The 21,046-nt window shown below is 38.0% G+C and overlaps 3 protein-coding genes across 3 annotated transcripts; 2 read left to right on the top strand and 1 right to left on the bottom strand.

The window, feature by feature from the left end:
- The first annotated feature begins 1,034 nt into the window (after positions 1–1,034).
- LOC137962629 (pentatricopeptide repeat-containing protein At5g48730, chloroplastic-like) lies at positions 1,035–3,425 on the top strand. Its single transcript, XM_068809618.1, has 3 exons — positions 1,035–1,576; positions 1,815–2,221; positions 2,630–3,425. Exons 1-3 carry the CDS (start codon positions 1,187–1,189, stop codon positions 3,330–3,332), a joined length of 1,500 nt encoding a protein of 499 aa, XP_068665719.1. The 5' UTR covers positions 1,035–1,186; the 3' UTR covers positions 3,333–3,425.
- Positions 3,426–5,576: 2,151 nt separating this feature from the next.
- On the top strand, positions 5,577–15,143 carry LOC137963622 (high mobility group B protein 15-like). Its single transcript, XM_068810761.1, has 7 exons — positions 5,577–5,739; positions 6,472–6,624; positions 8,823–8,901; positions 12,230–12,392; positions 12,485–12,613; positions 13,647–14,026; positions 14,129–15,143. Exons 2-7 carry the CDS (start codon positions 6,485–6,487, stop codon positions 14,636–14,638), a joined length of 1,401 nt encoding a protein of 466 aa, XP_068666862.1. The 5' UTR covers positions 5,577–5,739; positions 6,472–6,484; the 3' UTR covers positions 14,639–15,143.
- Positions 15,144–15,693: 550 nt separating this feature from the next.
- On the bottom strand, positions 15,694–16,803 carry LOC137962064 (ethylene-responsive transcription factor ERF062-like). The gene has a single exon (XM_068808775.1). The coding sequence runs from the start codon at positions 16,801–16,803 to the stop codon at positions 15,694–15,696; it is 1,110 nt and encodes a 369-aa protein (XP_068664876.1).
- Positions 16,804–21,046: the final 4,243 nt, after the last annotated feature.

Here is a 21,046-nt window from a genome sequence, read left to right as displayed (position 1 = left end):
CCCAGAGCAGAGGGGAGCGGTTTAAGTCATTAAAGATTGAAGAATGGTTGGCAACAAGTATAGAAAGCAAAGAATCAGCGTTCTTTCTTGATCTTCACTGGAGAGGAAAAAGATGCTATTGATTGACCCACGTAAGGTGAAGCTGACCAATGAAGCTATATATTTGATGCATCCGTTGACAATTAAAGAATAAAAAGCTAAATTGCAATTAACATGAGACTAGACCTTTAATTCCTTTCTAACGCGAACATACAGTAGACTCTGATAAAATGAATGAAATTTGTTGTTTTACATTGAATTTGCCAGGTTATCCCTTCACCTCATATGGTTTTACAGAGATTTACTCTCAATCTGCAATCGAATTATCTTTGTTCTTCATAAATGGACCTGAAATCAATCGATTGTTATGATAAAGATAAAACTTAATAGAGTGTTTAGATAGTTCGTAAATCATTTCGTCTTTTTTTTTTTTTAAATTTATGTTTATCTAGCACTCTAAATTATAGTTAGGATATGTCAATCCAGTCGAAAAACATAAAAAAGATAGAAAAAATGAAACTTTGGAAAAAAAAAAAAAGTTAAAAATTATTAAATTATTTTTTATCACTTATTTCTTACGTCAATTTTTTTTTTATTTTTAGTGTAAACACTGCGAGTAATTTTCTTGTTATTTTATTTGGTGGCACAAATAAAAAAACTGCTTAAATTTTTTTTTAATAAAAAATAATTAATTTATTTTATTACTACACTGACACTCCCTTACTTAATAATTTATTTTTTTATATTTTATCTATTTTAACTTTAAAGATTTTAAGACGAAATTTTACTCGTCTACGATCGCATGCCGTCCATGAAACAGAACCACAGGTCTGTCGATAGTACCGAAAGAATCAAATAAAAAATAGATTTTTTCAGAGGAGAGAGACTGGATAAACAATTTCCAAATGGTCCAACTGCCAAGGGATCTAAAATTCTGAATAGCATTTTTTTTGTTTGTTTTTTTTTTTTTTTTTTTGTGTATGTGAGTGACGATCTGCAATAAAAGTTTTGGCATTTTTAGGACTCAATTTCCACTGCAGTATAAGAATCGTGACGACGCGGCGGAGCTTGCAAATCTACGACTGCTGGAGACGAAAGCTGTAGCCGTTGGTGGCGATTGGACGCTACCAATCCTGTTATTCCAGTAATGGCAGCACCCACTTCCCTCTCTCAATTATCTGGAGCCATTTTGTGCTCAGCAACACCTCGTCCCAGGAAGCTAGACCCAAAAGCTACGAAATCACCGGACCCCTTTGGCTCATTCGCTTCTTCTTCTTCTTCTGGGGTGGGAGCAAAAACACCGTTGGCCCGCTCACCGCTGTTGGTCGACAAAGAGAGAGAAGCCAGCGAGAGGAAGGAAGAGGTGAACCGGAAGGTTGCGTCCAAGAAGGCAATCTCCATCATCTTGAGAAGGGAGGCCACAAAAGCTGTTATAGAGAAAAAGCGCGGAACCAATTCGAAGAAGCTCCTGCCACAGACTCTGCTGGAAGCTCTTCATGAACGTATTACTGCTTTGCGTTGGGAATCTGCCCTTAAGGTAAAGCTTTTTCTTTTTCTCTATTTTTCTCCTTCTTGTTGTGGACCGTAGCCTACACTATGTTTTAATAAAAAAGATTCAATTTAGTCTCTTTTAGTTATTTGAAGTTCCTCGAGTTTTTCTCTAAAACTCAATCTGAATTCCGACCTGCTGTTCTTTTTCCTTACATTTCGGACGAGGAGGAGGCACACAATCTCCGAAATTTGTATTTCATCTCTTCATATTTATACAATTTCAGGTGTTCGATCTACTCCACGAGCAGATCTGGTATAGACCTAATTCTGGCATATACATCAAACTCATTGTGATGCTTGGTAAATGCAAACAACCTGAAAAAGCTCTTGAACTCTTCCAAGCTATGGCGGATGAAGGTTGCATCATAAACCATGAGTCCTACACTGCACTTCTCTCGGCCTATAGCAGGAGTGGTCTCTTTGACAAAGCATTTTTGTTGCTTGACGCGATGAAGAAGACTCCAGGTTGTTATCCTGATGTCTATACTTACTCCGTGCTCATCAAATCTTGCCTCCAGTTCTTCAAATTTGACCAAGTCCAGGCTTTACTCGCGGACATGGAGGCTCATGGTACCAAGCCTAATACCATCACCTATAACACTCTTGTTGATGCTTACGGCAAGGCAGGCAGGTAAAGGCTCTTTCAATTTATGTGCTTCTTTTTGATTGGCTGAACTTTTTGGGATTTCTCTTCCATATCCTAGTTATGTTGTTATATATATATTCATGTGAATATATTTTTTTGTTTTGTTAAATACTAAATATTTATGTCACTTGCTGCCTTATATACTTCTCATGTTGCTTTTGGTTCTCTTTCACCTTGTTCTTTGTCTTAACTTTTTGCAAAGTCGTGTGGAATAGAACATCTTGAGCATGGTTCTGTTTCTGACATTTTTACTTCTGATAAATGTTTACCATAGTCTGTCTCATCTGTGCTTGTATATACCTCATAGAGAAACTCAACAATTACCATGGCTATAATTTATATTTTTTTTATAAAATGTTGTGTTGTGTGATTCAGAACTGTTTTCTCTAAAAGGTTTGCAGAGATGGAAGCAACACTCTCAGTGATGCTTCAGGGCCAAGACTGCAATCCGGATGTCTGGACAATGAATGCCACCCTTCGAGCCTTTGGCGGTAGTGGGCAGATAGAAACCATGGAAAGCTGTTATGAGAAGTTCCAGAATGCGGGAATAAATCCAAACATCAAGACCTTCAACATACTTCTTGATTCTTATGGAAAAGCCCAGCATTATGACAAGATGAGCTCTGTGATGGAGCACATGCAAAAATATTACTTCTCATGGACCCTAGTCACTTATAATGTGGTGATAGATGCATTTGGGAGGGCAGGAGATTTGGAACAGATGGAGTATTTGTTTAGGTTGATGAGATCTGATAGAATAAAGCCCAATTGTGTGACCTTGTGTTCTCTTGTTCGTGCCTATGGGAGAGCAGGGGCAGTTGACAAGATAAAAAGCGTCTTGAGATTAATTGATAACTCAGATATCATGTTAGATACTGTGTTTTTTAACTGTCTAATCGATGCATATGGTAGGAATGGGTGCCTAACTGAGATGAGAGAGGTGTTGGAGATGATGGAGAGAAGAGGGTGTAAACCTGATAAGGTTACTTACAGTACTATGATTAAGGCATATGCTAGCAAAGGGATTAGAGATAGAGTGAAGGAGATCCAAGATATGTTCCAAACAGAGCAGGGAAACATGATGGTGGGTGGTTGAATTTTCCTGAAGTACTAGGAAGACGTTGAATCCTTTTTATTTTTTATTTTTTATATATATTTTGAAGTAGGAAGACGTTGAATCCTTGTTATTCTTCTCAGTATTAAATCCTTGAGAGAAACAAGCTGACTTGAGAAATATATGCTTGAGGGGAGGTCTTGGTCATTTTTGTCCTCACTAAATATAAACAACCTCATAAGAGTAAATTGCATTTCGGTTTGTCAACAAAGCTGTTAGTATTTTGGTGGCACCCTTTAAGCTGAAGAAGTCTAGGAAGGCATTTCCAAATTTGTCAAGTCAGCTTTGATCAAGCAAATGCAGATACAAACTTCATCCCAGGTATGTTATGTACAAGAGCTCACTATTGGTTGAAAATTTTATGTCTAAATTGTTTAAAACTTGTGTTTTATTCATCAAATATCGGAGGCAAGTGGATGTCTAATGTCCCTATAATTAATTTAGTGGCTGAATTGCACGCTTTCTTAAGGTGAGGGGAAGCTATCAGACACATGGGTGATGGCATCTGAGGAGCTAAGTGACCTGCTGGTGAATTTGCCTAATTCCAAGCCAGGAAGGTAAGCTATGATTGATACAGCAGCTTACCGTTTATCCTTGTACTTTTTGTTCATGAAGGTGGATCAAAACTACTTCCCCGAGGGGAGCTGTTGAGATTTGGGGTTGGACACACGTTGCTGAGCAGAGTCTACAGTCTTTGTTTAGTTCTCCAGGAATGATCACCTCATTTTTGAAAACCAAGCACCCCTACTATTCAGTAATTACTGGAGAGGTCAATCGCCAATCTGTTTAGATAACAAAATCATGACAAAGAAAAGAAACCACCCCAAGGTGGAGCTCTTCCATGTGCCATAAGCTGCATTGGTGGGAGAAAAATGAAGTCCATTTTTGTGTTTGCATGGATTTTGCAGAGTTGTGTCCGCTTGGTTGGAGCCACAGTAATTGAAGGGCGACGCGAGCATTGCAGTGGCTCCTGTGATTTTCTTCAAATCTTTGGAATTTCTTTTTTCCATTTGTTTCCATACCACTTGTGACAGCTTCCAACGAGGGTGTGTTAAAGCTAGACAGTACAAAGAGCAAATTGTAATAGGGAAAGATTCAACTTCATGTACTCATGGCTACATCACTGCACGTAATAGTTTTAACTACATTCAATCCCGACAGCAATTTTATAAACCAAACTTTTGGTTTGATCAGAGTTTTCTAGTATTTATGCAGCAGGATAAGAAAATCGATCATAAAAAAATAGTTAAAAAAGGAAAATGATCTTCTGAGTTATGGTGTTTGCTTTGATGGTACAAAATGGCTCCTTATATATATGTAAGTATCGAAGCAGGACAGATGGATCAAGACTGACCAAACCAAAGCCCTTGACGATCTTTGCCCCCTCCAAAAATTGAGTTGATTTGCCGGAATTGTGAATTGACTGGGTGTATATATCTATTTTTGTAGGAAAAATCTAAGAAAGATGAGAAAAAAAGACAACCCAGAATGAGAGAAAAATCTCGAGAGGCAAGGATAAGAGCTACTCATTAAAGTCGACATCATCTCTTATCATCATTATCACCTTCACCAGAAGGATGAGGCTTAAAAATCTTTTCCTTATCTCATTCATATTGCATAAGAGTTAAATAGATTTAATAATAAAAATCATTAATAAGTTTTTTCAGAAATATATTAAATAATAGATTTTACGCGTCAGGTCATGAAGGTCTTTTAAGAAACTCACGCGCCGGGCAATTGTATCCTTAATTAATATATTAAATAGCAAAAACTAATATCCTGGCAGGTAAAGAATAAAAACCGTTAATAAATTAATTCGTTAAAGCCCGGAGGGCCCTACACCGAGGACTTGGTTAGTTGGACAAATTAAGGCCTTTACCACGAGGGCCCCACAAAAGTGGGGTTTACCATTCACGCAATTCGGAAAAAGGAAATTGAAAAAAATAAATATAAAGACTTGGTCCAAAATACGAAAATATTAAGAAGCGTAAAATGGGTGGAGAGACGCTGCTGTTACGGCACCAAATTGTATTCGTATTCCGTGTTCCAGTGATCGTATCCCACTCCCTTCCATATCTTCTACAATCATCCGGTTTGCCCGCGAGTCAATCGCGACACGTTTTTTGTTTTTGTTTTTCGTTTCTACGTCTCAGAAATCGGAAAAATCGTAATCCATATTTAGTTTTTTTTTTTTTTCCTTTTTGTCTTCTGCCGTGTGATGATTAATTTGCGTCCTCCAGAGTCCAAATCTTGCCTTCTAATCAACATTCCGCATAAAAAAATAACCCAATGCCTTTTGGGTTTGACGTTTCTCTCCAAGTTTCAACCGCGTTATTTTTATTTTTATTCTCTAAGATTAAACGAACCAAAACCGAAGCCAGCACCAAAGGTTAGTCTTTTTTCTGTTTTCTCTGTTTCTGCTTGTTTCCTGTTTTATGAATTTAATTTAATCCGTTTATTTTCCTTGCTTCTGTGACTCTCTGTCTTCCTTCTCTAGAATAATCAATACACTACTGTTTCGTTTCGTTTCTTACTCTTCTTTCATTAATAGTGCACTTATTAGTCTAAGGTCTGGGTCTGGTATGGTTGTTATTACTATTATTATTACTGTTTTTAATATGGTTTCTTGTCCATCCGGCAAAACGTACCGTCTGTCTGGATTTCGTTTGAAATCCGAATGGGCAGGAAGAAACCCTTTTTACCTCCGTATCTAAACAGTGAAGCTGTGTCAGACATGGAACGAAGAGACTTTCTCCGTGTCTCTCTTTTCGTTTATTTCTTCTTATTGTTTCAATCTGTATTCCATTTACTACTAGTCACGTCCGTCTTTCTTTATTAAGCTTAGCCTCTGCATAAGCTATTGAAACGGACTTGTACGACAGGATTTTGGAAAGATTTTGAATCACCCCCTGTACTTCAATCCTGGGTCGTCGTGAATGTTGCTTCTCTGTCTTTTGCAACTGATGTTTCCATGCAAGGTTTTGTATTTCAAAAAGTATTTTACTGTTGTAAGGTTTTATAGCTATTTAATCAGAAGAGTTTGCGTTTAACGTGCTTGTGATATTGTTTGCCTTTCTGGGTTTCATGGTCTCATATTCTTGTTCTTTGCATGTTCCTGTAGATTGTTGTAAAGAATGACTGAACTCAGAGAAACGCAGCCGAATTACAGGCAATACCCGTTGCCTCTTGCAACTTATGACGAAGTGGTTCGTAATCCAAAGTTGTTCATCGACACATTGGAGAAGCTTCACGCCAAGATGGGAACCAAGTTCATGTGAGTGGTCTTTTACGTCATTCAAATCTTTTCTGTTCTTAGATTGGGAAGCAAAATCTAATATTGGTCATGTAAATGAAGACGCTAAACTTCACAATGGTTATTTATTTATTTGTTTATTTATTTTTGTATCTTATCGCTTACTAGAAAAACAAGTCTCTTTTCTGTCAAACTATAAAAAAAGAAAGTTGAATGTATTAAAATCTAAATAATTGTTTGTTAAATAGTTCACCTGTTTTCTTGTGAAATATACATTTTTTAAATGTGGTTTTCTTATAAAATAGTTGGGAGTGAAGAACAGATGTTGAAGTTTGACCTTGAGGGCACTGATAGTTTGTATAGATATTGTTAATGATATGAAAATGTTTGCCTTGTGAACATTTGTAGCATACTGTGTTTTCTTTCTACATATCAGAACTAGTTGATGGTTGTGATCCATGTGGCTGAACTGTATAACTGGATGTTATATCATAAAATTCTAGATTCTGGGATGGTTCTTGCGGTGATCAGGTGAGTTAAACTCGGGTGGACTTTCAGTAGCTGTTTCAAGGAAGGGACTGTACTATAGCATGAGATAACTTCTTTTTTGGACATTCTAGTGCAAAAAAATAATTTTTTAGTGCTGAAGTCAAAGGTCTCTAAGATGAAAAGTTATGCTTCGACCATTGCAAAATTATTCCTTGGTTGAGGTCAAACACTCCAACTGATGAAGCAATGAAGCTTAGAACATTTTAAAAGTTATTTTGATGTGGGAATGCTACAATATCCTTATATCAGAGAGGAGAATGTGATCAGTTATATGGTGCAGAACTGTTTGAGAACAGGGTCCTACGGTGTTTAGTCTTTGTGAGACTGACCTTTCACAAATTTTTCGGTTATACATAACTTTTTAATAAAGTCAGACTTGGTTCTGGTAGTGAATCTGACTTTCCTGTTTCAGTGTGTATTCCTTACATTTGCAATTCTTGGAAAATTTTCACTTAGACCCAATGTAAATCATTTGTATTCTAACAGGTGCTTCATTAACAGTGCATAATACTTGGAATCTTAATAAAGATGGATTTACTCAATCAAGTTGAGTTAGCTGATCAATATGAGGATTAAGGGTGATATTACCATTTGGCAATCTGGCATGCAACCAATTGTCCCAAAAAGGAAAAGAACATGTGGGTATGCTTTATGAAGAGCAGATACTGGGATTTATGTTATGCCATAATTGAATGGGAAGGTGGATTGTGCCTTTGGCTTAATGACCACATTGGTATATGGGTTCAACATTCAGGAAAAAAAAGAAGCAGAGAGACTGCTTTATACATGGGATCGGAATTCCTGTTCTAACTTTTTTACCTCATTTTCTCTATGGGATAGAAAGAGCTAACCTTCTGCTTGATATCTACTGTTCACTCGCATGTCTGCGGCCTTCTACATGTGGGTTGCTTCGAAGCAGGGGAGGAAGGTCATCATTAGAGAATGAAAGTGATATTGTATAAGTGAATGTGATGTGGAGAACCACATTGTTTGGTAAAATACAATACCAGAGTTGTTGTTGTTGAACAGTTTGATGCTATTATCTTCACAATATGGACTGATAAGTTGACGTGCTATGGCATGAGGACATATTTTACCACTGCTATTTCTTTTTTTGTTAAGCATCCATGTGCGCTGCAATGGAACCACCATCGTTTTTTCCCCTGACTACAATCAGTTGAGCACAAGGTTTTGCACATATTTCTCCCCCATAGAAACATGTTCTTTTTAATTCAGTAAGTTACAAATATAACCTATTTTCTTCGATTTCATTGTAACACTGATTGACAAGCCGTCTAGTTTAGACTTGTAGAGAAGTGTACAAAAAGGGCTCTGGAGATGAAATTTGTGTGTTGAACGAGACATGTAGTATGCATTTGTGCTGTATTGTTTATATTAAACTTTGTCATAATGCATGATATGATGATAGGATGCCATCAACAAGTGCAGGCTTCCTTTGTATTCTTAAAATTTGATATTATGTGCAACCTATGCATTGTATACCAATTTTAATTCTTGTCAAACTCTTTTCTTTAGCTGCAGCTGTTGCCTGAATCCACAATTCTAGTTTCGCGATTTATATGGAAAATTTCCCTTGTATTTGTTCTTTTGTTCTTTAATTGAATTCCTCTTGCATTTCTGTTGATCTCACTTTTGCATTCCTTATATAGGGTGCCAACTATAGGAGGAAGAGAGTTAGATCTGCACCGACTTTTTGTAGAAGTTACTTCTAGAGGTGGTATTGATAAGGTGCAGTACAATCTAATGATTCTTAATTTAGTTGCCTCATCTTGAATCAGTTCAGGTTTTCTATTTTTGTTGGTATGTATGTTTGGCATTTGGTTGCATGCACAAGCATGTGACTGCTGTTTGAACTAATTGTCTGTGCCTAATATGTACTAAGATAAATGATTCAAGATATACGATTCAGTGTAGGAGCTACTATAATTGGGTGTACTTCTCAATTTATGATGGAAAATGCCTTTCTTACTTAGAGATTGATATTCACTGGTGATGGTCATTTCATTTTCCTGGACATTGTTCAATATGTCGTATTGAATCTAATTATTAGTGGGAGCTCTGTTTGTAAGTAATTTGAATTTTTTCCTGCTAAGGTTAAGCGTTCAGCTAATGCTCCTTCAATGTAATATGAAATTTATCAATTAGTTTTCTATAAGTTATACCCTTGGTAATATATAATGCCATTAAAAGTTTTTTTTTAAATGTCTTTAAAAAAGGGTACAAAAATTGGTTTATACAAAAACAAACTTATGGTTTATGGTCTTTCTGTTGTGCCCATGTTTAGGAATCCTTACACATAATGATGGCATTAAAGAAGACTATTGCATATTTGCACAACATTAGCATAAGATCTTCAAAATCGATGAAACCCCAATTGTTACTATTACATTTTATTTATTTTTATTTGGGGAAGAACAACAACTTGTTAAAGGAAAAGGAAAATTGCAAGCAGCCTGAGAAAACAGCCAATTTTCTAGCAAAAGAAAACAAAATTAATGAGACACAAAAGAAGGAGATGAACTGTTTACAATGAGGATCTAGCTGTCAGTCCATTCCCTCCTTCTATTGTATAGCACAGACGGCTGAACAAGTGGAATGAATTCATATCACAACAAAGGTCGTTAATTGCGTCTTGGGTTCAAGCCAAAGGCATCACAGTGGATCGGAGTTGCTCTTACAACAAATGATCAATTAACTGTTATTGTTGTTGGTGTTGTTATTGTTATTGGTGTTATTAGCATCGTCTTTCTGTCAGGAGCCCAAGAAAAACACCTTTCAACTATAATGTGTCAATTTTCTTGATTTATGTATTTTCACCCAGATTACTTGGTTTCATGTACCTAGATCAGCTAATGATTCGGCTGACAAACTTGTGGAAGAGGGTTCCTTGCTCCAACACCTCATTAAGGCAATTAAGTGAACTAATTGTTTTGCAGTTTGCTAAGATTTGTCTCGCTTGTCTCCCTGCAATCTCTGGTTGTGAGGGATCTACTCCCTCTTCCTTTGTAAATTTTATTGTTTATATATAAATACATCTTTATAAAAAAATAAAAAAAGATTTGTCTCGCTTGAATCAATGGCAAAACCTTTTATAGATCATTTGGAAGCAGTATTATATGAAGAATTCAATTTAGAATAGAATGGTGGATTTTCTTGAGATGCTATTGGTTTTTTATTCTTTATTGAGCAATCTGAACAATAATCTTTATAGGCAGCATTGGATGTCACTACATCTTAATCTTGTTTAAATGGTCCCTACAAGGGGAAGTACTCTTGATGTCTCATTATATGTTCCAAGCATGATAATTCCATTATGTTTTTAACTGTAGTTGAAATTGATTGCAAACTCATGGTTGTGGTTTTGGTTTTGGTCAAACCTTTTTACCGGTTGTCTGAGTTAAACAGAATTATTGAGTTTTTGCAGTTTAGTTCTAGTCTAATTTATTTGAAAAATATGGTAAACCCTGAACTTTGGATTTATAAGAACCTGATTACTTGTAATTATCATTATTTTAAAAAATAATAAAAACAATCCAAAAAAGAAATGCGAATAATGCTTAACATGGTTTAAAGTTTATTATGTACCGAAAGAATATAAGTTAAAGGTTATTAGATATTTAATATTGCTTAGTATTTGACATGCAAATAATAGTTTCGTATAATAAATTTGTTAAGTTGGGTCCCAGGTCCATCCCAAAATGACTAGCCAACTTAGGAAACCTCTTTCCCAATTAATAAACTCAAGATCTTTGTATTCAGTAATCCATGTGGGACTATTCCTTAACATTCCCCCTCACATGTAGGTCATCTTTTGTGGCTCTACAAGTGGATAATTTAGGTATAGACCCTCTTTTGTGGCTCTACAAGTGGATAATTTTAGGTGTTGGCCTTCTTTTGTGGCTCTACAAGTGGATAGTTTAGGTGTAGGCCCTCTTTTGTGGCTCTACAAGTGAATAATTGAGGTGTAGGCCCTCTTTTGTGGCTCTACAAGTGGATAATTTTAGGTGTAGGCCCTCTTTTGTGGCTCTACAAGTGGATAGTTTAGGTGTAGGCCCTCTTTTGTGACTCTACAAGTGGATAATTTAGGTGTACCAAGGCCCATCCCAAAATTACTAGCCAATTTAGGAAACGTCTTTCCCAACTATTAAACTCAAGATTTTTGTACTCACTAATCCATGTGGGACTATTCCTTAACAAAATTATTTTGGAGGACCTATCAAAGAACTCACTAAATTGTGAAAACATGTCACTTATATGTACAAAGTATGAAAGTGAATAGAAGGTTTAAAATAAGTTTCAAACTTTTAGTGACACACAACTGTTCTTTAAGAAATGTTCCAGACTTTATTTACTAGGAGTACAAAAACATTGAACCAGTGTTCCTGAAACATCAAGTTACTGATTGTTGCATTATATTTTAGTGACCTAATTGACTCAAGAACGCAACTTCTTTGGTTTTGATGAGCCTTGTTGCCTTAAGGATGTTATCAGTGGCAGTGTCTTACCCTTTTAGGAGCTTTGTTTTGTGAAAATGAATTTCTTCAATTGGCTATTTATGTTACTTGTTGCTGAAGAACAATGCTAGATGCTAGTTTGCTGTTTGTTGTAAATCTCTGGTTTACTGCTGGTAAATATTTTTTTCCATGGGAGAAAAGATATTCTTTTTCTTTCCTTAGGAGGAAAGATATGACTGACTAGAGATATGACAAAGTGCACTCATGCCCTTTTTCTTCGGTTTGGTTGATTCTAAAGCTTGGCTAGGAAAATAAAGTGAATACTAAATGAATTTTTCAAGAAGGATTTTGCCACATAAGTCTTCAGGCTTGACTTGTTGACCAATAGAAAATAGTCCAATGGGGCAAAGTTAAACACCAATTCTCTTATTTTATTTCAGATTTTTTTTTTCAGAATTCCTGGACCATGTCTTAACTAATTCTGCTCTTGTTTATGCCATGGTACTTCATTGAGGGGTTTAGTTTGCTTGTAGCTACAAAAGATTATTTACTTTGCCTTTAGTTATATGCTTCATATCTTATCATTTTGAGGGCAATTGTAGATCATCAAAGACCGAAGGTGGAAAGATGTTACGGCTGTTTTCAGTTTTCCATCCACTGCTACAAATGCATCCTTTGTCTTGCGCAAGTACTACATTTCCTTATTGCATCATTATGAGCAGATATATTTCTTTGGAACCAGAGGATGGATCCCACCTCCTGCTGGTTTGTGGTTCTAAATCCTCTTGGTTCACTTTTTTTTTTTTTTTTATTGGAGTGTAGAAAGCTAGAATTTCTCATGTGGTCTTTTGCTTTAGCTTCTTTGCCGGCTCCATCATCTGCCCACGTTCCGGCTCAAAGAACATATGAACTTAGTGGATCAGTTTCAGAAACCCAAGCAATGTCCCAAAAGCGGAGGAGAAGCACGGGCGAGCTTGTGCCTGGTGGTTTGTTTCTTTCTTGTTCTTTTCATCACTTTATTTTTTCATTAAAATTGGTTAGTTGCCTGTAGAATGGTTGGTAAGTTCCCATTGGATTCATCCAATTGATGTATCTTGTCAAGCACATGCACAGGTCATGTGACAAACGCAAGTTAATCATCTTCTTTTTGTTGTGTGTATTAATGCAATTATATACTTCATACTTCCCTGGGTCCAAAAACTCACCATTCAATCAACCTCTGAGTTTTTATATGTTATGTTGACTGTTAAACATGTATATCTGATCATGTTCCACTATTTGAACACCAGTGTCTTTGAAAGAGTCCTTGCCTGCCAAGATATGTCTACCATTGGTCTATGTTGCAGGCACACACATGATTCACTTGTGCAAGAGGATAGTTTAGTAGTGGAGTCATCTTGTAGGGTGATGGAACACCACTGAGAACATGTAAACAGCTAGAAAATTAGCTAGAAAGAAGTGCATTCAACATTAGGTTACTATTGGATATATCTATAGACAAGATAAAAAAATGGTTCAATAATTTCTGTTGAAGATACTTTGAGAAATTGTGACTCAAATGTTAGGCATGAGAACTAATACAAACACAATCTGTTCTTGTTAAAAAATGTAAATAATGAGAATTAAAATAAAGAGGTTTGGAATTATTAAAAAAAGTAACAAATGAGAAGCCTAATTACACGAGCCCTACTGTGTAGGGAACACTACAGATGATATTTCCGGTCTCTTTATTTGGTAGAGGTACTCACTTTCTGTTGTAAAGAAGTTGCACCTCTATACGTGAAGATTTGCTGCAAAGATTTATTTGTAATTAAAGCATGTGAAACTTAATCAAAAGCAGCTGGAAACTTGATACCTGCTAACCTCAGTTATAACTAATATTTGTTGTCCAAGAATTAGCTTTCAGACAGTTGACTGTATTTGTCCTTTTTAAGGGATGTTCTTTCCTTTTCTTAAATATGTTTCATTTAAATTCTCTTTGTACTTTTTTAATAACAGCATGCTTCCACATCTGCATAGGTTATCCCGTGGTTGGTGTCATTGACGGGAAATTTGAGCATGGGTATTTGGTCACTGTCACAGTTGGGACACAGAAGCTAAGAGGTGTATTATATCACACTTCTGAACAGCCTCCAGTGCATGTGTCTCATTTTCCCTCTGGGCCCCATAATAGCATTAGCGATGTTGCTGCAACCTCAGGGGTCCATCGGCGGAGGCGCAGAAAGAAATCTGAGATGAGAAAGAGGGATCCATCCCATCCAAAGCCGAATCGAAGTGGGTACAATTTTTTTTTCGCTGAGCAGCATGCAAGACTGAAACCTCTTCATCCTGGGAAAGACAGAGAGATCAGTAGGATGATTGGGGATCTCTGGAACAAACTAACTGAAACAGAAAAAGCTGTAAGAAAAAAGAGAAAGCTACTAGTAACTAAACACACTCTTTTTTCTTCTCCTTGGCGCCAGTATCAACCTAATTTTTCCTTTGTTACTTTTGGGTTTCAGGTTTATCAGGAGAGAGGCGTTAAAGATAAGGAAAGATACCGAAGTGAGATGGAGGAATACAGGGAAAGACTGAAAGCTGGCCCTATAAATGCAGTTCCAATTCAACAGCTTCTTGTGGTACCAGAGGCTTCGTCTACAGTGGACTCTGATGTGAAAATGGAGATGGAGGGTGCTTTGGCTGAAAACGAGACAACTTCTGAAGAAAGTGAATCTGAAGATGACAAAATTGTTGATGAAAAGGTATCTGAAGTAGAGATTTTGCCAGAGGCAGGATTGGTTGAAATGGGTGGGCAGTGTGGCAGTGTGTCTGTTGAAGCTGTTGAGCTTCAGCAAGTGGATCAATGGGGGAAACTGGGTGATGTCAGGAATGCAGTTGTGGTGGAACAGCAACAATCAATTAAGACCGAACCCAGTATTGTGGCCCCAATGGAGTTGATTAAAAATGACCCTCTAGCTGGGGCTTCTTCAGAATCTATAGAGAATGAGCAGTCAAACATGGATGACCATTAAATCATTTTTGAGGTCTGATTTTGTTTCCGGGATAGGAGATAGTAGGATTCTTTATAACCAGCTTAGTCAGATTTAATCACTGGTGCACTTGACTTGCACATTGGATGGGTAACATTTCATTAAATTATGCCATTATAGGTCTCAATTGTTGTACTCTGCTGTTCAAAGTGGAAACTGCCCTTTTGTTCTGGCGAGGCTTGATTGACAGAGCTTAGGTTGTGGGCTGGCAGAGGGTGGTTGATGTCTATGAAGGTCGACAGAGGTTCTCTCTTGATTGGGTCTTTTAACTGATTATCTTCTGTTTGTTTCTAACGATTACAGCTGTTTTGAAATATTTCCTGTAGTGGGTCTTGAGATGGTGATATGTAGTTTCTGGGAGGAACAAAATGCTGGCTGGCATTTGTAGTTTGCTATCTTGGGCTCCGCCCCCTTAGTTACAGGAAATGAAATTCTTCTCTACAGTTTCAGTGGTGGATGCCTTGCTATTCCTCTGGAACCTGGCAATCCTTAAAAGAATCATATTCTGTGGTACAATAATTTGCTCACGGAAAAAATCATTTCGTCATTTGCCTTGTGCAGTTGCAGCTCCATGTGCCCTATATCGATATAACGAAACTAAGAACAATAACGGCTGGTTTAGAGCTGAAGTTTTCTATTCTCAATTCATGCCATTGATATTTTTAGGCTCACCCTCGAAAATGAGAGCTGCTTGGGCTCAAAATTAATTTGAGTTGTTATATATTTTAATTTCCAACTTTCTTAAAGACTTGAACCAAGATTACATATTCCCACTGTAGAAACCCAAAGGCAGAAAAATTTCAATGAAAAGTCATGTCAAACTGTCAAAGCCAGAAAAATTGAATAAAAATATATAAAACATGATCCGGTCATCCTTTGCAACCTGTAACAAGGTCAATGAATCACTTTCGCGAGTTGTCACTGAAAACGAGACCAATGAAAACTGTCGAATATACCCACGTAAAAATCTTCTAAAATGTGGACTTGATACCGAGTCGTCGAGATTCAGAGAAGGCAAACTCGTTAATAAGGTCCGCTCATGAATCAGATACTGGAACAGCATCCCAAATCATGTCCATGTCCAATGAAGGCATTCTACTCAAAAGAACCCCATCTGGATCTAACCCTTCCTGCGTCTTCCTACTGCTTGGAGAAGAATCAGTCTCGGCCGCCGACTTGCTTTCTACCATTTCTGACTGAGACTCTGTGCAGTTGGGTTTCTTGGTCTCGTCTTGTTTCTGTGTTTTTGCCTGTGCTGTGGATGTCCCTCCTCCGAAAGCTTGAAGTTTGGCATCTAAAAGCGCGGCCGTCGCAGAATGTAATGCATTGGCGTGCAAAGAGTTTGCCTTCAACTGATGCTTCAGGTCTGGAAAATTCAAGTGTGCGAAATCCCCACGAAGAAGGTACGCGGCGGTGTCGTAGGCAAAGGCTGCCTCTTCAGCTGTATCGAAGGTTCCCAGCCATACTCTTGTTCTATTTTTTGGTAATCTGATTTCTGCAACCCACTTTCCCCAGTGTCTTTGCCTCACTCCTCTGAACAATTTAGACTGAGAAGAAGATGAAGAAGAAGGAGAAGTCTTTTGGTGGCAGCTATTCACTCTTCTTCCCACTGTATATTTGGTTTGTGAAGTTTTTCTTACACCCTGCCAATCACGTTGAACACTCGTAGGACAAGAGTTACCGAGCCGGTCATTCCGCTGAATCCATCCGGAGCAGATTTCTTTCTCTCTCTGATATAATTGAAAGTCGATCTGTGACAGGTCCGGCGATGATCTGTGGAGCATTTCAGCCTGTTGGGTTCCTTGTTCTGGCAAAAGAAAACTCAACTTCGGTGGAGACTGAGAAGAAGCCCAGGAAGAAGACCAACAAGGAGTGCAGGATGAAGAAGAAGAAGCTTGGATTCGGCTTAATTGGATAAGATTTGAAGACGAGGACGAAGTAGGATGTCCGGAAGCTTGTGAAGGATTCAAAAAGCCACAAGTACTGGAATTACTTGACAGAGATGGGCGGCTGTTTTCATGCATCATGCCTCCATTACAAGAAGAATCAATGGCATCGCCTGAAGTGATTGTCACCTCACCAACAAGCCCTTGAAAGCCTACTGTCATTTGAAGATAAGAAGACTGCAATGGCAAATCTCGCGCCATCTTTGATAACTTCTCTTCCATCAAGTAATATGGTTTTCGAGCTAATAAGGACCTTCAAAGGTCCTCCATGATAGTACTTGTCCAATGTACAGAATCCCACGCACTCTCAGCTGAAAGATGAAACAGGAACTAGAGGGAGTCGCTTTGGCGAGGAAGCAAAAGGCACGAAAAGAAGAGATGGATCAGAGAGAAGCAACAAGGAAGATTGATTCTGGAGCAAACACTAAGCATGCCAATAAATATTAAACATTCTCTTAACTAACACTGGAAGTTTTCAATAACTGTAAGTAAACTGTAATTATCATCCTCGTCAGAGCTCCTCAGAAAAGTCTCTCCTTGGGCCCTCATCTTCGTGCTTCCCATTCTTCATGTCCCAGAGGACTAATCAGAACAAGACAAGACATACACTCAGAACCCTTTTTTGCTTTGGCCTCCGGTTTCAGCAGCTCATAATATGCATGTTCCCTACTGATTTCGAATTTGTCAATCCAAAAGCACTTTACAGAAACTCTTATTCATTTACCGATCCATGTGGTTTTCCCCAAACCCACATGCCCTTTCGACTCTTTTGTAACTTTTTACATTCTTAAATTGATTAATAACTCATTTGGCCTTCACTTCTCTGCTGGAGCTTTTGTTGGTGATTACTATATGTGCTAACCGGTTGGAGATTAGTTGTTTATAAACTTCCAAACATGATTATTCTGCGGCATTGCTTGACAAAATGATAAATCTTTTCAATTGTCATTGTTATTTCGAGCTTTTAATTTGCAAATGAGCAGAAAAAAAGAAAAATCACTGAAGAATGGAGTTTGATGCTGACTCGTTAACAACTCTCTCCTTATCAGCTTTCATCAAGGCAGCCTTAGATAAAAAGTTGTTTATCAACAATTTGAGTTTTAATAGAAATGAATGCTGGATTCATGATAAGCATGAGGAGTCTCCAATGTATCTAATTCATGACGGTTAAAGAAGTGATAAAACCATATGTATCTGGGTCTTTTTATTTAAATTATTTTTTTAAGCAGACCAGTGGCCTTTGGGATCGAGGAGGGACTCTTCCAGAAGCAGCAGGGACGACAGGGACGATGAGTTTAATGAGTTTAAGAAAGCCACCAAAACCAAAAGAGCATTCTTTTGTTTGAAAGAGGAAATTTGAGAAATGGTTTCTCATGTTTACGCAATAAAACTTATGAGATCGAAGAGAAGAAACTTTATTTAATGCAAAGATTCCTCGTGGCTAAGCTCACTTCTGCTCGTCTACTGTTCTTTAATGGGTGAGCACATGGCTGCATGCTTAGCTACCTTATTTAGCTGACGATTAGTGGACGGAACCCATGTTTCTGTTTTATTTCATCTTTCTTTTTTTTTTGTTTTCTCTTTTTGAAAACCAGAGGTCGTCGTGATTCCAGAACCAATCAGGAACTCAGAAAGCTCTCTCCCTCTCTCACATGCTTTCTTGGGTCTGTGCAAAAGCTCTCACATAAAGGAGAAGAGGAATAGAATAATCCTATGCGACAGCTTCAGATGGGAGGAAAGTGCAGAAAAGGTGTAAGACATGACAAATCCCAAATTCAAATATCTGAGTAACCAATCGAGAGAGTTCATCAGATACTGAAATTCCTTTCATCAGATGATGGAAGTAGTCCCTTGTCCGTTTGGTATATATGATACTCACCGATTCTCTTTTCTTGAATATGTCAAACTTGAAACAAGAATCACAGAAACACAACCAACCCATTTTTACGCAGACTCCACTCATTCTGCAGAAGGTAAAGGCAAAGCCAGCCTAAGAGAAAGAGGCGTGAGAGGCAGATCATCTTAAGGAAGAGAGTCGTGTCCGTAAATTCTGTATATGCTTTTGAGGACTAAAAAGAATTTTACTTGTGGGCTACCACAAACCATCTTTTGGCTCAGGTCAATTGCCTAACTTCGATGGCTTGAATTCAAAGCCAGGGCAAGAGACAAAAGCTAACCCCGGAAAAGAATATGTGCAAGTAAAGGCAAGCTTTGTGACTTTTATTCTTATTCTTGATTTGCTTCACGGGAACGTTTTTGTGCATTTTGTATCCTTAAATATTCAATAAAGCTTCTTCTGTAGGATTAAGCTAGTAAATCTCAAGCTCAATTCCGACACAGGCAGTTCCAGAAGCCCATTACACCCTGAAGCAGTCATAGTTGCACTCATTCATCAGCAGCATCGTTGAAGATTAGCCCGAATTCAAGAGTAAGAGTGTTCGTGAAGAAGAGAAGGGAGAGAGAACAATTTTTTTTTTTTGGATGAGAATAGAAAAGCTTATCCTGAGGGAAGTTATAGCTGTCCTTGACATCATGGTCTCCACAAGGCTAGTCCTTTGTATATTGATTAAGACAAAAAAGAAGAAGCTCATCACATCTTCTTATTCTAACAAAAAATGCTGCAGTCAGGTTATGATCAGCATCATCATTTGATTAACTCTAATTATTAAGAACAGTTGTATCAAGACATATTGGCCCCATCAGTCTCAAGGAACATACAGTAAGCACAGCATGCCAAAAGACAGGAGCAGATTAGAAAAGAAACAAGGCGTGGTGAATCTTTAACGTTTAACCTGTATACCAACTTGCTAGATAGCTGGTTGTAGGTGACTGCATTCATTCCCTTGTTTTTTCATAAGATAAGATTGTTTACTTTACGTGGAGTGTGTCTGCAGTGACAATATTCCAAGGATTAATACTTATAATGGAGGTGGGGAAGGATTCCATTATAATAAATCTTCATCGTCTGCAACTAAACATTCAAATTCCCTCTGGGAATTTAGTTTTATCTGTTTTCAGGTGTTTCTTCTTCTATTTGATTAGACGGTGTTCCTCTCTCAAGAGGTGGAGGAAAAAACATCCAAGGAATTTACGTTTTAAAAGAAAATCAAGCATTAATCACGGATACTGGTGTTATGATCAGATCCGACCACGTGCCTCATCTAGGTCTGAAAGCTTTAAAGCTGGAAATACATCAAATGGTTGACCAGCTAACGTGGTCCGACCAAATGATGTACGAACACGTTAATCCTCAGTGTAAGTGGGAGTGGTAATTCATTTTTACTCTTGTTTCACTCGACTCTCGTTGAGACTCCTCTTCTCTTTCCCTTTCCTGCTCGTCTTGTCCTTCTTCGTCCTTGTTTCCGTTCTATTTCGACCCGTCTACCAACAAGCTTTATCAATCTCTCTCTATTCCTCTCATGGGTACGAAGACTATGAGCTTCCTCACTCCCCCTTCTGATATAGTCCGTTTAGAGATGCTCAAAGGACTCCGGTCATGTTTCGTTGGTCAGCAAACATATTAGAAGAGAAGAGATAAAGGCAAAAAAAAAATCGACCCAAAGCATCACTCATCGGGATCCTCTTGGTGCTAAAAGAGTTCTCTTTGCCAAACCCATCAAATTTCTCAACTCTACAGTCCCCATTTCTTTCTCCACCTTCTCCTTTTCGATTATGAATCTTAACCCCCTCGTCGATCAAAGACAAACTACTTTTCATCGTTACATCCAATGAGCAAATCCGTTGGAGACGCCAGAGGGTACTTGGGTTTGGTGATCTCTACGGATGCTACTGGGGTCACTATTGCGGTGGAGTTTGATACGTTGATGGATGTGGAGTTCAAAGACATAAATGGGAATCACGTCAGTTTTTATCTCAACAGTTTGGTTTCTTCTAAGTGGCGGATTTGGATTCTATTGATGTGAACCTCAAGAGCAGAGATTTGGTAAATGCGTGGAAAGATTATTAAGGGGTGGCTCAATTTGCACACCTGATCCATTAACAACTGTTAAAGGTGACATTGAAAGTCCAGGCACATCAGCTTCAAATACGCAACTGGCCCTGATGTTCAGATCATCAAGGATCTCTGTCAATATCTGCTCAGGAGTCAGGGCAGGTACCACAGTAGCTAAAAGGTTGTACTCGTTGGCGCGTGTGCGGTTGGGGGAAATCACCTGTAGTTGCCCTGCCCCAAAGATTCTACGATTGTCATACTGCTCGATGTATGTGTTGAGATCCAGAAATTGAAGCTTAAATGGCTGAGACAACAAATGGGGCTGGTCAGCCAAGAACCTGTGTTGTTTAACGAGACAATCCACGTACCCTTGATACCCTTAAATCCTAGCCGTATCCGTCTTATTGACCGATACGCTCTTGTATCAGCCGATAAACCCCACATAGACTAGGTCTATGTACCACTAAAATACACTCATCCCTGGTCTAACAC

Source organism: Aristolochia californica, unplaced genomic scaffold (genome assembly GCF_029961685.1).
Source record: "Aristolochia californica isolate CCGP_79_NKW_82.1479 unplaced genomic scaffold, dmAriCali1.0.hap1 SCAF_4, whole genome shotgun sequence".
NCBI classification, from domain to species: domain Eukaryota; kingdom Viridiplantae; phylum Streptophyta; class Magnoliopsida; order Piperales; family Aristolochiaceae; genus Aristolochia; species Aristolochia californica.
Note: the sequence above shows the minus strand (reverse complement) of the source record. Positions and strands in the feature narration are given on the sequence as shown.

Bases quoted from the DNA above. Each gene is read 5' to 3' on its own strand.
- LOC137962629 (XM_068809618.1), top strand. From the start codon at position 1,187: ATGGCAGCACCCACTTCCCTCTCTCAATTATCTGGAGCCATTTTGTGC. The intron at 1,577-1,814 runs GTAAAGCTTTTT...ATACAATTTCAG, and splicing joins GTTGGGAATCTGCCCTTAAG to GTGTTCGATCTACTCCACGA. The intron at 2,222-2,629 runs GTAAAGGCTCTT...TTTCTCTAAAAG, and splicing joins GCTTACGGCAAGGCAGGCAG to GTTTGCAGAGATGGAAGCAA.
- LOC137963622 (XM_068810761.1), top strand. From the start codon at position 6,485: ATGACTGAACTCAGAGAAACGCAGCCGAATTACAGGCAATACCCGTTG. The intron at 8,902-12,229 runs GTGCAGTACAAT...GGGCAATTGTAG, and splicing joins CTAGAGGTGGTATTGATAAG to ATCATCAAAGACCGAAGGTG. The intron at 14,027-14,128 runs GTAAGAAAAAAG...TTTGGGTTTCAG, and splicing joins TAACTGAAACAGAAAAAGCT to GTTTATCAGGAGAGAGGCGT.
- LOC137962064 (XM_068808775.1), bottom strand. From the start codon at position 16,803: ATGGCGCGAGATTTGCCATTGCAGTCTTCTTATCTTCAAATGACAGTA.